This window comes from Glycine max, chromosome 16 (assembly GCF_000004515.6).
Source record: "Glycine max cultivar Williams 82 chromosome 16, Glycine_max_v4.0, whole genome shotgun sequence".
NCBI lineage: Eukaryota > Viridiplantae > Streptophyta > Magnoliopsida > Fabales > Fabaceae > Glycine > Glycine max.
The window spans coordinates 5,721,804-5,740,606 of NC_038252.2; the positions used below are offsets into that span (position 1 = coordinate 5,721,804).

Genomic DNA, 18,803 nt, shown 5'->3' on the forward strand with positions numbered 1-18,803 from the left:
TTATTAGTATCCTATTCACAATAATACTACGAATAATTTAGACTAAAATTATAAAAAACTTATTTTTTATTATCATAATCTTTATCATGATAACATGCTTCTAATTTTAACAATAAAATAAAAAACAATTCTTTACTAAAATTGATAACATGATGAATTGAATCTTAGGTATACATATTTATCTCCAACATCATATATCTTACTCAATCAACTAAGTTAGACCCCCTTAATAATTATAAATTTTTAAAAACTAATATGATTTATCATTTATGTGTTTATATAAAAATACAACACATATAACATAATGACATGTTTTTATTTAGAAAAACAAATGATAATATTAATGAGGTGTCATAATATGGATCATTCGTTGATATAGAAGGTTAAGATCTTTTCATTTTATCCTCTAAGGTGTAGGGTGTACTTTAGAGGAACCTGGTCCTATAAGAACGATAGCTTTAAATAATTAAGATAAATTACAAGAATTGTAATAATTAATAAAAAAAATTATAATTGACTATTACTTTAGAATGAATGTTTGATATTTTTTTTAAAAGAATGAATATTTGATATTTATTTTAACATTAAGATGTATAAAATATTTTTTGAAATCTTGTTATAAATAAAATTTAAGTGATTTTCACTTTTGTAATGAATAAAATTTATTAATATTTTTTTTATTTATACCTCACAAACAGGAGTACAGACTATTCGAGAAACCTGGATGCATTGTGGAAGGGGAAAATTAATAAAGTAAGCAATTGAATTCGAATAAATAAAGGCGTGGTTTTTTATATCAACTTTTCTCTTTTTGTTTCTATTGCCATCGTAATCATATCAACTTTCCTATTTGATGTGTAAGTTTTCAAATCAGCAATAAGAGACAGAGAGAAGATACTTTTTTTCTTAAATAAGTTTGAGTTGATTTAGGTTAAAGCTGAAAATGATGGAATTAACTAACAATATTAACTAACATTATTGACCAAGTTGGTGTAGGAAGATAAGATTTAGTGTATGTTTAACTTTTAAAATGGTTGTTTTTTTATTTTAAAAAAAGATTATTTCATAAACTTTAAGTTAAATTAAACATGTTTTATCATAATGTTATGATTTAGCTACCATACATTCAAAGATGTAGATAACATAACTAAACATATAAACCTTAAAAATTTAATTTTAAGAGTTGAATTTACATGCACGGTCAGTTGTTTTTTACAGACAGTATAAAATTTTATATATGAAAAAAAGTGTTAAAATTTATATGCCCCCTTTCAAAAAATTATATTCCCCATTATGAAAATATTCCTTTTAATATTCGAATCGTTACATTTTTATACTCGTCAATTAATATATAATTTCAGCTAATTAATATTCTTGTCAACTTTGACAATTGCATGTTTCAACTAGCTAGTCATTCCTACCCTTTCTTTTATCTTTAAACGGAATCTCAATAAGTTTTTTCTTAAAAATTTCATTGTTCATTATAAATCTAAATTATAATTAAATATTTAAAAAAAATATTTATTTTAAGCTTAATTATAATTTATATATTTATAAATTTTACTTACATAAAATAATTATTTATTTAGTGAAGTACACCAACTAAATACCGTTTATATTTAATGATTCGACCAAAAAAATGTTCAGGTACTACGCCCTAACGGTTAACAACAACTTTTTTGTTTTTTTGTACATGTGAATACTCAACTTATTTTTTTCCCAAGTTTTATAAATTTTACATGTTTCTTTTCAATTTAAATATTTTATTTTTTTACCTATTTATTTCAAATAATTAAATATTACGCATATAATTTAAAATATATTATTTATGTTTTAAAATTAAGAAAATTTCCATACAATATATGACATACTCGATTTGTTTCAGTTTATATGATATTTTTACAAAAAAAATATTTCGAATTAGTTGTCATTTTAAAAATCAATAAAGTATTACATATTTTTTATTCATGAAATAGTTTGTGTGAGTAGTAGTTAGATACTTTACTTAATTAGAGAAATAATTCGTCCTAAAATAAGTATCTTCTTAGTTTATTTTACACTGATTTAGAAAAATTAATAAATAGATAAAAAAATAATTTTACAAAACTAACTTTTAAATAGATGAAAGAGAGTAGTATTAATATTATATTAAAAAATTAAAGTGATATTTATATATTTATTAGGAATATTGGTGAAAAAAAGTAATTAATATTACATTGAAAAGTTAAACATCACACTTATTTTGGAACAATTTTTTTTTTCCAAATGACATTTATTTTGGGACAAAAGGAGTACTGAATTAGGAAGTCGCATGAAATTTTTCAATAAAATTCAAGATATTAATTGCATTTCCTATAATACATGTGCCCAAATTTTAAATGTCATATAATATGAAACGGATGGAGTACTAATTAGGCAAATGTTAGCTAGTTCTCTTAGGACACTATTTAAGGAAATAAAAGAGAAAAATATTTTATTGAGATACATACAAATGTGTTATTTGTGATTTTTAAATATGCTCTCTTATGATTTCCAATAAAAATATTTCTCTATTAATTATTTAATCGATACTCTTAGGACACATGGTTAGCAAGATTTTGTTATTTATTATAACAATGTGAAAGCTTAGAATAAGATAAATGTTAGCCATATGATTATTGAGAGGAAAAGTTTTTATCAAAATGTGTAAATATGAGCTCTCTTATGATTTTAAATTGCACTCTCATATGGTTTTTAATAAAATCTTCTCTCTTTTATTTTTTTAACTAAGGACATTATTTAACAATTTAACAAGACCCAATAATATAAAGACAAGTGAAGAATTGAAACTACTTGTAGGTGATGGACTCACATTAACCACACTCATAACCAGTGGTGGACTTGGTCACAAATGAGGGGTGGACAAATGCACACCCTCGGTATATTCAATAAAATCACACCTATTTGCCTTTAAGTTTTATATTTTGTATCCTTTAATTTTATATATTTAAACTCTCTGAATTTAATAAATACACTCTCATACTTTAATAAAATCATGAGTATCTATCTTAAAATTTTATATTTTACACATTTTATTTTTTATGTGTTTAAATCATTATTTCATTTTTTTCACTTTTCTTATATCTTTATTCATATCTTTATCTTTATATACATATAATAATTTTTGTTAAATTTATATTTCTAAATAGATTGTCCCATTGACTCAACATCTTATATTCGTCATTGCCCATAACATCAGTGTACAATGCCCTACACATCACGAAGTTTTCTCCATAACAATTAATTTTTGCATTCAGGTTCATTAAAGAAGGTTGGGTATTTGTCTATTTCCCTGTTCCTTCCATTTTGTTCCATTTTTCTTTCTCAAACCCTTTCCCTTTGCCTAGTTCAATTATCGTATTTTTTTCTTCTTCTTATAATCTTATCTAGTTCAATTATTGGTGAGTCAACGTACATACATTAATTCAAATCAAATACGTGCATGAAAAAGTAAGGACTCGCTTGTCGTCAATACAATATATAATACTTTTTAATTGAAATGAACGAAAAGCTAGAAAGAAAGGTACTACTGAAAATGGATTCATCATTCATGTACATTCTTTGATATTTTAATGTATATATTGACTTTTATGGCAATCATAATGGAGATATGTGGAAATCATAATAGCGGGATCTATCGGATGATCATGAAACGGAAGATCATAAATATTTTATAATAATAGTATTAATATTTTATTTTCAGATTTAAATCGTTTATTTTCTTGGTTTTATTTTTCTTTCAACATCAATAATACTAATAATATAATATATATTGATAGGTATGATTCACTTGCCGATCGATTTTTTATATGACAAATATTATACTATTTCAAAGGATTTGAATCTTCAGATTAATTTTTATTTATTAATTTTTTTACAGTTAACTAATTTTTTTATCTTAGGTTAGAGACAAGGAGGGTCTCTCAACATACCATGTCATTGTTCCCATCCATGTCAACTTAAGAGGACCTTATACCATTACACATTACAAGAATTATGATTTTTAATAATTAAAAAATTGTGACAAAAATTCAAATTGTAACTAATCCTTATATCATTACATCAATCATTTGAGTTTATGTAATTAACTAATTAAAAATAAAAATAATATAAATTTAAAATGAATATTATAAAATTTAATAAACTTATCATTTAACAATTTGTTATTAAATAATATTATAAATTCTTTTTATATTGTCACTGTATATTATTTACTCTGAGTCTTACTAATTATAAAACATGTGTTTTTTCATTGGTAAATATTAGTAATTAATTGTTAATTTTCGTTAATGAAGAAATTTAAACTTATCGTCTCTTTTTCTCTCTTTTTTCATCTTTGGTATAAGTCAATTTTATAACTCCGCTCGTTATAAATACTAGTACATTTTAGAGTACTAATATGTAATAAACACTAGCACATTACTTTAAACATTTTATTATTTTTCTTTCTTATCCTATGGTGTTACTTATATTATCATTTTTTAGGTGTGTGGAAGATGCCAAAATAAGTTTTTAATTTCACTCTATAGAGTATAGAGTGGTGTAAGAATAGATTGAAAATAATGCGCCATACTTTAACATATGAGCGGTTGGCAAGTATGTCGCGGTCTCATGTCTGCTTGCGGCAATTAGTCCAAATACGCATTAAGCAACAAAAGCATTAATAGGAAATTGTCTTTATTTCCTTTTCTCCTTAGCCATGATTTGACAAATATTATTTTCATAACTTTGTTAATAGGCTATTTAAAGACTTTATATATATCATCTACAATTAATTCCAATTAACTCTTCAAAATTAGAAAATAAAAAATAAAATTAATTTTCTTTATAGTGAATAAATATATCATATTTCTTTTATACTTAAGAAATTATGAGTGTTCCTTAATTAATCATGCTGGAAACTAATCTTGCTTGTAGTGTATGTTTATCTCTAGTGTAAGGAAATTTTAAAAGAAAATCTCATATATTACACAAATATTTATAATATAAAAATATAATAGTATTTAGTGGAAACATAATTAAGTTAATAGGATTGTTTGATTATCAATAAAAAAAAACTAAAATATAAAATAAAGATACTGAAAATTTTAAATTTTAAAAGTTATCAAATTATTTAATTGATAAAATTGTTTCAATAAAGAATTGTGAATATCTCACTATATTTAATATAAATTAAAATAAAAAAAATAAACATTTTATTTTATTAAATAATTAATTAATGAAGAATTAATATTAATTTATATGATGTAAAGTTAAGAAAATGTGGACTAAAATTTAAAAAATTACATAAGTGAAAATAAGATCATTAATAGGGCCTGTAAAAAAAAAGACCATTAATAGGGATTATTTTGTTTAAGAAGCGACAACTTAAATTTATTGTATTTGGAAAAAAAAGGATGTGAAAAAAGTGGAGAAGAATTAGAAATAGTTGTTATACTTATATATTATTCAAGGATAAAATAGTCTTTAAAAAAGTGGAATGTTTTTTTTTATAAAACTCAGTAATTTTTTACTCAAAAACTCGATAATATATTATTTACCTTGATTAATGAGAGGAGACTACTTAGCACTGACCCATAAAAGCCATCATGTTAACTTGGGAAGAAAGCGGCACTTTGTGCCTCATAGTTTCTCTATATTTTTAAAAACAAAAAGAGATCAGAAAGAGATAGATAAGGAAGATATAACAGTGGGTGGTTTATAAAATTATTTACAAAAAAAGTGTGGGAGTGAAAGTTAACTACTGTAACCTGTAAACTGATGGAAAAAAGGATGTGAAAAAAGTGAAGAATTAGAAATAGTTGTTATACTTATATATTATTCAGGGGTAAAATAATCTTTAAACAAGTGAAGATAAAAAACGGTTACTAAAAAAAGTTATTTTTATTGTATAATGATATAGATAATAATTTATTGTTTAACCTGATATTGATATTGGTATGAAATAACCTTAATTTTTGTTAAGAACATATATAAATAACTGTTTTCTCTATGATACAATTTATTTAATACTCAAATACCAATTAAGATTTAAATTCTAAATAATTTAATTAAAAATACAAATTATTACCACTTATATCAAGTACTTGATAGTATAAATAATAATTTATATCCAATTCATTACACAATTTAAAAGAATTTAATTTATATATAATATTGGTATAAAATTATTTAGACGTTTGATAAGATTTAATTATTTCACTACATGATTCTATGATATACGGTAGTAAGGTAAATTTCTATGAGAAACTATTGGGGAAACACCCCTAACATGTCACTCTTAGACACATTCAATATATTTTATAAAAATAATATATACAAATTAAGCAGTAAGAAAAATGTATATAAATTAAGTTTGATTTAGAATAAAGTTTTCATAATATCCCCATTCAAATATTACTTTCTTTGACGGCGATTAGTTTTGTAGATTTGCTACCCAGTAACGTCATCATGAACTAGTTGGAACTCACTAAACAAAATTTTGTTTTTTTCTTCTTCTTCTTCTTCTTTATAACAACTTTTGCGTGGGAATGCATTCGTTGATTATGTTGATCAATAACAATATAAAATGCTGAGTTCTACAAACACCATTTATGGTTGTTAAAATAAATCCCAATTTGTTCTCTAAAAATTAAGGGTGTTGGCGTGCTGCTACAAAAATAAAATTCACTGAACTGTAGGTATAGTTGTGCACTTTAAATTAAGAAAAACAGGTTACTTAATGTAATTTTTTAAGGAATTAAACACGTTTTTTAATTTTCATGAAATAAGTCGTAATTACGATTTTGTAAATTAAAATCATAAATTTTTGTATTTTAAAAGATGCCATTTTGCATCAATTAGAAGTTGTATAAATATTTATGATTTTTATTTACAAAGTTATAATCACTCTTAAGACTTACCTGAAAATTAATTCAAAAGTGTTTTTAATAATTTCGAATGATTGAAAACGCAAGAAGAAAAAACAAGTTTTTTTTTTACATAAATTTATCATTGAATATGTAAATTGATTGACATAAGTTGTTATATTATGATTAATCAAACACCATGAAATCCAAGTGCCTTTATACCAAATCATGAAGAACAAAAAGTAAGATTATAATGGCATTAGGGATTCTCACCAACTAAGTGTTGTCACCTACATATGCCCAATGTGTCTTCATCCAGTGATGGATCAATTATCCTATGCTCTAAATAATTGTTGATTATGTGGATGTGTAGTTTCAGTTTCCACATAGCATGGGCCTCGTTTGTGCAAAATAAAAGACTGGGCCCACTCCTCAAGGGGGTGTTTGGTTATTAACTTATAATAGTCATAGAATAGGATGCCATTCTTCCATTATGTTCTCTGTTTTATTCCAATTGAAATTAACAGGTTTGATTTGACAGCAGTGCAAAAGACAACTTGAAGCTCTAGAACCATCCTTGGTAAAATTAGTTAGGACCAATCATTTTAAAGTTACAATATATTTTTGTTTCTATACAAAATAATTTGATTTTTAAACCAAATTGAATTATATATATTGTGTGATTCATACAATTAATCTCGTTTAATAGAATTATTTGATACAATTATGTTTAAATTTGATAAAATTATTATGGATACCAAAACTTTTCACCAAATATATAATATAATTTTATATCCAACATTCAAACTTACAACTTATAATTAAATTAAAATAATTTATCGTTAGTTAATTCACACATTCAGTTATATCTCATTTAATAAATTGTTTTTTGTACAGAATAGTTTGATTTTATATAAATGAATTAAACTTTTATTTGCGAGTATGGGTGCATATTTTTTTATTATAATATTGAAATTAGTTTATAGTCACCGTACAATAATTAAATTAATGACGAATATCACATTTAAAAATATCATACTTTTATTCTTGCATGTAATATTAACTTTCATTATGAATAAGAAATTATTTTTTATTTGTTTTTATTCTTCAATAATTTATGATTTTAAAAAATACTGCTACTATAACATATCAACGGTGAAAGTTAAGTTGAAAATAATATAGAAGTATGGCAATTAAATGGAAAATAAATATCATGTATATAATAAAGAAATATGGTAGCCATAATTTTAACACTTTTAAACAAATTTAATAATTTTTATTATTCATAAACATTAAATATTTTTGCTAATAATGTAAAATATTTTTAATTTTTTCAGCCAATATATTTAAATTTTTATTCAGTTATTTCATTAAATAGTAAAAAATATACATCATTATTGGTCGATTTATGAATGCATGAATTATGATTACCATTTTGAAGTGACAAGGATAGTCGGCATGCAAATCAGCCACTACTTTTTTAGTTACTTTGCGATAAAACACGTCTTCAATCAATCCATTCATTCGATTTCTCTTTAAAAATATCTGAGCGTGCCACCTAAATCCTATGATACAAATACATGATTATTTTAAAAAAAACAAATAACAGTTCTTAAATAATTTTAGAAAGTTAACAAAAAAATATCATTTATTTAAAATAAATTAAAACAAATACACAATTAGTGACAATTGGTCCAGTGGTGAAAGGTTGGAATAATTGGTAAATACTTAAAGACTTACTTTAGATTTTTCATTACCACCATTGTAAAAAAAAAAAATAGTGAATGAAAAAATCTTTTATGAAATTAATAAAAAATATTTAGCAACAATAAGTGCAAACAATTTAGTATCTCTTTCGCAATATTAATTGTCACTCTAAATTTAGTACTTCATTAAATAAATTTGATATGTATCATTGTTACATGTACATATAGAGAGGGGAAGATCAAGTTAGTGCAAGAATTACTCTTACTAAAATTATTGGTTTTGTTAACTTTTAGGACACAGTTTGTTTCACATATAAATTTTTTACTCCCAATTTTTTTTTTTTTTGGAAATGTAACATGAGAAAGTTATTCTCGTGTACTTTATTAAAAAAAATATGTTTGCTTAACTATTAAAATTATATTTTGTATGTCCAGATATAATTAAAAAACATATTTTCTCTGTTGAGATTAAATATCAGTGAAACGTGAAAAATAAATTTTCACTATCTCATCTGGTGAAATTAAATATTGGTTGAACATGATATTATGATTTTTTTCACAAATAAAATATGTCTGATACTAATTATTTGATTACTTTATAATAAATATGAGATAATTTTTTCCACTCATGTATTCATGAAACTAAAAAAACTATGCATCAAACAAATGCTTCTTAGTATAGAAAATTTTGTTAATCTAACTTTTGAATATTTTTATAATTATTAACAATCATCCACACCCAACTTTAGATAAATCAAATATTTGTAGTTATGTAATCTTATAGTTAAAATTTGGAGTTTAAGAGAGATTTACTAATACCGTTTGTATAACTATTAAGATAGTTATTATAATTTGATGGTGAGATTAATAAAATTTAAAAATATAATTAATTATTGAATAAAAGAATTTTAACCAAAGTTACTCTTGGAGTATAATATACTTTTTAGAAGAAAAAAATTGGGTCATCGTGACAAGACAATAGTGTCAAGTATCAATCAATTTTATTGATAATTATTTTTTATTGAAAAACCTGACCGAGAACTTTAGTGGGTCTCTGTTAGAACAAATGATGAAAGTTTGGAAAAAAGAAAGGAAAGAGACTTCCAAGTCCCACATTGCTCAGGATAAAAACTTGAATAGTGTTTCACTATCTATACATAGAAAGCTCATTTCTTCATTTTTTCTTGTCCCAGCTGAGAAGCATTTTCTTAACTTTTCTTTCTCCCTCCCATATTTAAGCCGATGCATTTCCGGCAAACTTATCCCTCTTTCTGTCGCTCTAAAATTTCGATTGGCTATAATAGTGACTTTTTAAGTCATATTTTCGGTTGGCTATAAGAGTGACTTTTTAAGTCATATTTTTCGGTTGACTATAAGAGTGATTTTTTAAGTCATATTTTCGGTTGGCTATTAGAGTAACTTTTCAAGTCATATTTTTCGGTTGACTGTTAGAGTGACTTTTCAAGTCATATTTTCGGGTGGCTTTAGAGTGACTTTTCAAGTCATACAAGAGGGTGTAATTCTAGAAAAGGTTTCCTTAGTGCAGTGAGAATCTTATACAGTGATCTGGGCTATTTTATCCTGGGGACTTCGCGGTTGATAATCTGCTTGCACAATTTTTGGTAGTGTCACGAAACTTCTTAAAGAAAGCGACATTGTCCGCGACTCAGCCAGTAATTTTTTCAGTTTGCCATAAACTATTGTTACAACAGTCTCTCCTTCCAATTATGTTTTTTTTCATCTACAAAGCTTGAATATGAGACTTTTTAAAACATAAGTAAATGTTAATTATAAGATTGAAAAATTAACTATCAAACATGCGGATCGACTAAGTTGTGACAGCTTCACTAGTGGTCTCGAGTTTGAGTTATGAGTATACAGTTGCGTTAAATATTTAAAGAGAGAATTTTATCGTACATAGTGATCATTACTGACTCAAGCAAGATTACATAAGATTTTAAAAAAATGTATAGAAATTATTAGAAAGAGTAACTTTTCATTAGTATTAAATAAATGAAAGAGTTTCTATATTTTATACTGTTACTTGAAGGAGGATTAGGTAAATTAATTCAACAAGATACACAGCAAATAGAAATCAAGATATAACTGGCTCGCCTATAAAGTTTATAGCCCATAAAGTTTCATTTTTTTGTGCAAAGTATAATGAGCCGAATGGGACCAGATTAAACAAAATGATCTCACCCTCACCTCTTACTCTTTGAACTCCCATTAATTTGTTTTTTAATATTCTCAAAATGCTCTCTTCTCTCTAGTTTTCACACACCCACTTTTCCACATATCTTACAAAAACTAGTTTTTACAATAGTCGTGTTCAACTCCAATCCAGAGGTATAACTTGCTCTGCTTCCTGCCCTCTTTGTGATGAGGCCTTAGAAAACTCATGGTATATTTTCTTTAATTGCCCTCATAGTATCAAATCCTGGGAGGATGTTAATCTCTGGAATCAAATCGATCCTTTGCTGCAGCTAGCCAAGTCTTTCTCTTCTTTTATTCTGTCTTTATTGAGAAGGATAGACTCTTCCAAACTTCCCTTATTCTTAATGACTATGTGGAGCATTTGGCATGGAAGAAATGAAAAAATGCAGGAACTCTTGCATTGACAATTCTGAGCTGGGTTCTGTAATTCAATCTTGTAGATCTTCTCTTCTACATCTTCCATCTTCCAAACTTTTTAGTTGAGTTTGTGCCAAGATAAGCTAATGCAGCATTCCTAGCATACTCTTGCTAGTGTGCTAAGGATGCTACACGCCATGCTAGTCCTTTTTATTTTTTTATTTTATCATACTAATCCCTTTTTTATTGCTTCTTTCATTATCAATGATGAGTTAACTTTGTTTCCATCAAAAAAATGTTCTAGTACATCACAGAATTTCTATAATGTAATTTTTTTACACTGTAAAACTAGTTATTGTAATATAAAAATTTATATTACAAAAACTAATTTCCTTAATGTAAAAGTATTATAGAAATTAGTTTTTGTAATATATAAAAAATAGAATATTACAGAAAACAATCCCATTACATTAATTTTCATGTTACAGATATTACTTTCATAATATATTAGAACATAACTTCGTTGCAAAAATTAGTTTGTAAAAGGATATTTATATATAAAAAAAAATACAAAGAATAGACAGGCAGTGCAGAAAGTAAAAAAAAGACCTGTAAATAGCATCACCTAGTCATTGCCTATAATGGCCCATTTATCTGGTTAAAACACAATGGGCCGAATGATTTAATTATTATACTATCCCTAATATATAAATTTACCATCACGTAACAGATTGTGGCTATATCTGTCCTAAAATTTTAGTGTAGAGTGCTAATATACTCCAACTAAGAAATTGAGTATGTTAGCAATATATATATCCAGGGTAAAACAATGATAATAATTCAAGTTAAAAAAAGATAGATTTGGGTTGCTCCATGAAAAATTGGCCAACAGTTTAGTCCAAATTGGCAGAGTATTTAAGAATAAGTGTTAATTAATTGAATTAGATTTCCATTAATGAAAGAGCCTCAATAGGTTGGGTAAGTTACTGACCTAGTCAAGAAATAAAAAGGAAGAGTCGCAACCAATAACTATGAGCATGTTTGGGTTGCAGTTAAAAAATTACGTTTGAGGCAAAATTAATTTTGCCAGCAGATCATGATCCTTATTTTTGCGTTCATTTTGCTTTTATCTGTTGGATTTACATTGGAACACGCATCGTAGCATTTGCAACTGCAAATCAAACATGTAATGTATAATTACGCCCAGGGTTTTATTTAGAAGAATGACTACTAAGAAATTATTCCAGCCTCCTTTCATATTTTTGTTAGTTCTTTTGGTCTGTCTTCTTCCAGAATTGTTCCAGCCTTGTTCAGAAAGGCCTCAGATGGGGGAACCAAAAGGTCATTTGCGAAGACGTATGATAAATTTAGAAATTTAACATTTCATAGCTCTATCCAGGGCCTGTATTATCACTTCCAACTGTAAATTTGTTAGCTACCAATCATCAAAATCACATGTTCCTTAAATGCAGGGGGGGCATCTTGAAGCTTCAAAATCGACCAAGTTATCTTACCAACAGCACATACCTGAAGAAATTGATATGAATTTATAAATACAAAAAGATCAAATACACCAAAATTGCAGAAATAGAACAAAAAATTCCAAGGGAAAAAAAGAAAAAGCCCACATTCAAGCTAGGTGCGTCCACTTGTCTTGTATGTACTTCAAACAGTCTATGCATTATTTCTGTAACCTTTTCTAAATCATGTTCCCCCTCCTGCCCTAAATAGTGAGATAAAAACCTCCGGTGGAGATGCACCCCGGTTTGTTGAATTTCTTATTATTATTCTTTTCTGTAATTTATGGGGTTGGCAAAAACAACAAAGCATATCAATTACAGTTAAAATTTAAAATGAATAAGAGCATAGTTACCGTTTCACAGATTGAACGTTTTGCTTTATTTTGCTTTAGCCATAACATTATATCTGAAAAGTGATCCTCTTCCTTGCTCTGCTGAGTCTCTAATAAATGTACCATGTTTGCTATCGAAGATCCTCTAGTAGTCTTTTTTCAAAAAATCTTTAATGCTGCTCCAATACCCCCAAGGTCTGCCATCCAACCAATGCCCTGAGATCACATGACAGAAGTTCAAAGTTAGGAAATGCAACATATACACACAAAAGAACACCAAATGCATGTAAGTCAGATTGGGCATAGATTAGGAAAATAATCCGATTGAGACCTTCACCAAACAACAAACAACAAACAACAAACAGAAAAGATGGATAAGATATCAATTTGATGCTTTGACAATATCACTCCTCTTGTTCCAATCAGACCTGCATAAGTTGGTAACTGGCTTGAGTGGATCACCAGATAAACCTCAACAATAACCTTGTCAATGGTTAAGCAGCAACTACATTCCTGCTTTTACTAGATCACCAACAAATATCAAATAAGTCTTATTATGTAAAATTGAATAAATATTATGTAATATCAATATACAGTATGTTAACATTTTATTTTGGATAGTTAAACAAATTTTATTACAGAATAAGGCCAGAAAGCACACCTGAAGGAGGATAAGATATCCTCCAAAACTGAAAAGCATGATACCTATAGTCTATAGAAATTTGAACCAGAAAAGATCAAGAATGCAGTAAAGCTCATGAAATTGACCCCTTGGAAAACAACTCATAAACACAACGTATCCTATAGCAAATTCAGTAGCAGATGTCTACACCTTTAAATGTATGGCCATTCTGCCTTAGTGCCTTTATATCTAATAATCAAGAGATTCTACTCCAAAGTAGGACACACCCATTGCACGCAAAAATTCCCAAACATTGTTCCAAAGAAAGAAGTCAACATACAATGTAAGATCTAGGGTCCAAAATTTTCTGAACTAGAATTTGAAATTGGAAGAAAAATGTGAAAATAAACCCACAATACAACAGGAGTCCAAAGTCAAAATCCTTCCATCAGGCCTCACAGAGAACTAAGCAGAATCATGTAAAATAATCAAAACAGTACTGGCAAAATAGATAGATTCTGAAATAATTATCAATGCACCAACAGATCTTTAATATTAAGAAAAGGATGCAAAATGGAATACGGAAGTGCGTACTTGGACTCGGACATGGGACACGGGACACGGACACCGGGACACAGCTAAAATCTAAAGCATAGGACACCACACACAATCAACATGACAAAAATGTAAATTGATAATTAAGATTTATATCAACACGAACAAAAGGTGAACCGAAAATGCACGAAAGGAGAAGAAAGTCAGTGAACTAGAAAAGAAAAACAAGACGAAGTGACAAACAGAGGGACCATGAACGCAAAGTCAGCCAAGCAAGACAACTGGACTCTGACAAGGCAATGACGAATGGAAAATAACCAGTGACACTGGCATACTCGAGAATGTGAATGGATGTCGTGCAAAAGAGGCAAACCGCAAACGTGAATAGAAAAGAAGGCAGAATGTTACATGAAAGAGGTTATCAAAATAGGCTAATTTTTAAAAAATTGATTAATAAAGTTATCAGAGAAGTGTCTGTTGTGTGTTCAGAGAAGTGTCCACTGTGTGTCCACCTGTTTGGAGAAGTGGCTGTGGCATGTCCAAGCCCCAAAAAAAATTGGACACAGCAAAAACGTGTCTAACACGGTGTCCACCGCATGTCCGAGGAGTATTGGTGTTCGTGCTTCCTATACGGATCAAACATCCAGAGAACATGATGGCAAACATAATTAAAACCTTTAACATTAAGAGAGGATGACATGGAACCAAGAATGCTTGGGTTTAAGTGTTTAACAGAAAAGCACACGTTAATTGCTCTAACTAATCAACATTGAAAACATGAAGAAAATTGGGCATCTAATTAAGTATTTATAATCCAAGGGTTGTCAAAACCCCAGTCCAATCCTAAATAAACACTAATTTCCTAAAATAAATAATGTGATAAAAATAGGATACTAACCCCAAAATTACCCTAAAACAATAAAAAATAACATAATCAGCCCTACAGTAACACAAATCCTATTCATTCTGCACCAAAAACACCAAATAAAAATATTTGCCAATGGAGCAAATGCATAAAACAACCATCTTTCCTATAATGCCATTATCAATAAATTTTTTTTCAAAAATCAAACAAACCAAATATAAAAAATCAACAAATACAATGTAAAGAAAAAAAACTAAAAAAAATATTGTAATGACTAACCTCTGAAAACCAATGCTCATTTTTAACTAGGAAGCCAAGTCAACAGTATGCTGCTTTAGTTGATGCTATTCATCCACACATCTGGAGATCAAGCTGTGATGAAAGCTTCATCTTCCAGATAACAAGGTTTTTGGAATCAAGCTAAACAATAGCAGGCTCAACCATATAAACCCTGGTATCAAGTAAGCATCCAAAGTTTGAGAAGTTTCCTCATCATTCTCTATTGCTAATTGCTGTATGTGGATGCAACTTGTGAATCAATGTGTTATAAGTAATTTCTTCTTCTAAGGGTAGTCCTATGTTAGATTTATGATCACTTTGTAAAGTAACTGTTAGCTCCCTTTCCTTGCAATATCCTTTTTGCAATGCATTATAAGTGACGGTATCTGGAGCTATTCCATTTCTTATCATCTCATTTAAAAGCTCCCTAGCTTCTTTCATATTTCCCAATTTACAATACCCATCAATCATAATAGTGTAGGTAATTTTATTAGGTCGTATGCCGTTTGAAGACATTTCCAGTAAGATACTCCCCACTATGTCCATCTGACCTAACTTACAGTGACCACCAATTAGAGCAGTATAACAAAATACATTTGGAAGCAAGCCTTCATTTCTCATTTCTTCAAAAATTTCCTTTGCTTCATCAACACGGCCAATACAGCACATTCCATGTATTAGAGAAGAATATGTAGCACAGGTAGGTAGAATGCCCCTACTTTTCATAGCATCACGCAGTTTGAAGGCTTCCGTCACATTCCCAATTCTACAGTAGGCTGCAATAAGTATGTTATATACAACAGAACTTAGCTCTACTTTCTCATAATCTAAATTCTTAAAGAATTTCACGGCATCTTCAATGCGATCAGCCTTACAATATCCTTCTAATAAAAGTGCATATGTATAGACATTTGGAACAAAGCCATATTCTTTGGCTTCATGCAAAAGCCTATGAACATCATCTATTTTACCCATATCAGCCAATCCTTTCATGAGAAAATTGTAGGTATACGTATCTGGTTGGAATTCTTGCTGAACCATCTCTTCCTTGAGTTTGAAAGCTTCCTCAATTTTACCCCATTTACAACAGCCAAAAATAAGTGTGTTGTAAGAGATCCTATCCAGCAATAAACCTTTCTCAAGCATTTGCTTGAGTACTTCGAAAACCTCCTCCATGTTCCCTCGTTCACAAAGTCCATGGAGAAGTGCATTTGAGGTCACCGTATTGGCTGCAAGCCCTTTAACTGCAGCCAGCTTAAACCAAAGCTCAATTGCCTCTGAATGTCCTTCACATTTACAAAGTCCAACAACCAATGGGGTTAACAAGCTATCACTAACCCTGATGTTCCCCGACAACAACTTGGTAACAATTTTTAAAGCTGAAACAAACCCAGACCTCTCCATTAACCGATGAATCACATAGGAACACACATCCATGTTCACAGACAACCCACTCGACAATATATACACCAATACCTGCTCAGCCTGCTCCATTTGATTGCTCCTGCAAAAACCCTGCAAAAGAGTATTAAAAGTAACAAAATTAGGCTTCATTCCCTTCATTGCCATCTCATCCCTAACCCTCAACGCCTCACCCATATCCCCCTTCCTGCAGTATCCATCGATCAGCGCGTTAAAAACTACTTCATTGGGAGCAAACCCCATGCTATACATCTCCACCAACACCTCGTTCGCCTCCTCAAACATCTCCAACTTCATCAAACCACTGATCAGCACACCATAAGTCACAACACTCGGATTCACCTTGCTCCTAACCATCCTATCCTTAAACCTCAACGCCTCCTCAAACCTCCCACTCTTGAACAAGCCATCAATCACATTGTTGTAAGTGACCACATTCGGAAAAACCCCGAGCCCCTCCATCTTGCAGAACAAATCCACAGCATCCCCAACCCTCCCTCCCTTGCAGAACGCGTTAATCGCGGTGGTGAACGTGAAAACGTCGGGCGCCACGCCTTGGCAGGCGAGATCAAACACCTCGTAGCTCTTGTGGAGCTCATTGGCCTTCACCAGAGAACTCAACAACAAATTGCAGGTCTTCAAACACGGGAAAACACCTCTCTTGGAGAACATAACGAAGATGTCAAAAGCGCAACGAGAACCTAAGCACTTGAACTGAGAGCAGAGAATGTGGAGCAGCAAATCCAATTCGCCGAGTCGTTGTTCGTCGGAACCCTGATTTAGCTCCAGCATTGAGGAGGCTATTTCGCGGAGGCGGTCGTGGAACGACGTCGTCGTCTTCGACGACCACGTCGGAACGTGGCCGTCGATTAGGCGGGCGAGGAGGAACCTGGCCCGCGGCACGAAACTGTCGGCGAGGAGGGAACGGAGGAGGAGGCAGTAGGAGCGGACGGTGAAGCGGAAGTTGCAGTGGCGAGTGGCGAAACGGAAGAACTCGTGCGTGGTTTTGGGGTTGACGGTGCGGTGGAGAGAGAGGAACAAGCGATCGAAGTGGTGGGGGGTTAAGTGGGGGAGAATGGATTTACATTTGGAAGAGTCAAGAGTTTTACTGGTGAGAATAGAAGGTATAGAGGAGAGTGAGGGGTGAGGAGGAGGTGGCGGCGGAGAGGGGGGAGGTAGCGGCGGCGGGGGAGGTGGAGATAGTTGGCGGCGGTGGAGGCGGAGGGCGGTGGAGGTGACCCAGGTGAGGGGGCGCGTGAAGATGGGCGGAGGTTTGGGAGTGTTGAGCCTTGCGAAGTCCATTGCGGAGTGCATGGATTTGTGGGGAATGAGATGGGATTGGTGTGTTTTTTATTTTAGTGCATTTGGGAAGCCATGGATGAGAATTGAGAAAGTGAGGGTTATTTTTTAATTTCCCTGGGGTTTGGAATTGGTATTGAGGTGCTGCGATGGAGACGAAGGAGGAGAGTACTATCCTAGTAGTCCTACCCGGCCCAATACCAGAAGAGACGGATTCTAAGGTGAAGTTGGTTTGAATTGCGTACGCAAGTCAAGCACATCTTTATATCGTTGGATATATTCAAGTGTCAAGATTGTTTACTTCTTACTTGTTCTCAATTATTTAATTTATAAAAAAAATTGTTAATTTAGTTTATAATAATAAATTTGTCTTAAATTTATAATTTTTTTCAAAATTATCGTTGTCATTAATACTTCATTTTCTTCTAATGATTTGTCAATACATTTTTTTCTTTATTTAATGGGGTATTTTTAGTCTAAAAATAATTAATGTAAGAAATATTATAGATGAAATCTTATATATAAAAAAGAAGCAAACATCATTTCAAATTTAGGTCTTATAAATAGAAAAAGAGGTTTTGTAATTTAATCCATGTTTTGGATCAATTTGCAAACTTTTGATCCATCAAAGAATTGGGAGCAATGGTCTTTCTATAAGAGCTAGAGGGTAACTCTATCCATGTCGAGTAGCAATCCCCATGGCCATGTGAGAGAGAGAAAGAAATGGGGGAGGGAATCGTCG

General features: G+C 30.0%; 1 protein-coding gene across 1 annotated transcript; it reads right to left on the reverse strand.

The window, feature by feature from the left end:
* Positions 1–12,264: 12,264 nt before the first annotated feature.
* LOC100819570 (pentatricopeptide repeat-containing protein At4g19440, chloroplastic) lies at positions 12,265–18,294 on the reverse strand. Its single transcript, XM_003548481.4, has 3 exons — positions 15,341–18,294; positions 13,041–13,235; positions 12,265–12,694 (listed from the first exon to the last, which is right to left on the reverse strand). Exon 1 carries the CDS (start codon positions 18,074–18,076, stop codon positions 15,554–15,556), a length of 2,523 nt encoding a protein of 840 aa, XP_003548529.2. The 5' UTR covers positions 18,077–18,294; the 3' UTR covers positions 12,265–12,694; positions 13,041–13,235; positions 15,341–15,553.
* Positions 18,295–18,803: the final 509 nt, after the last annotated feature.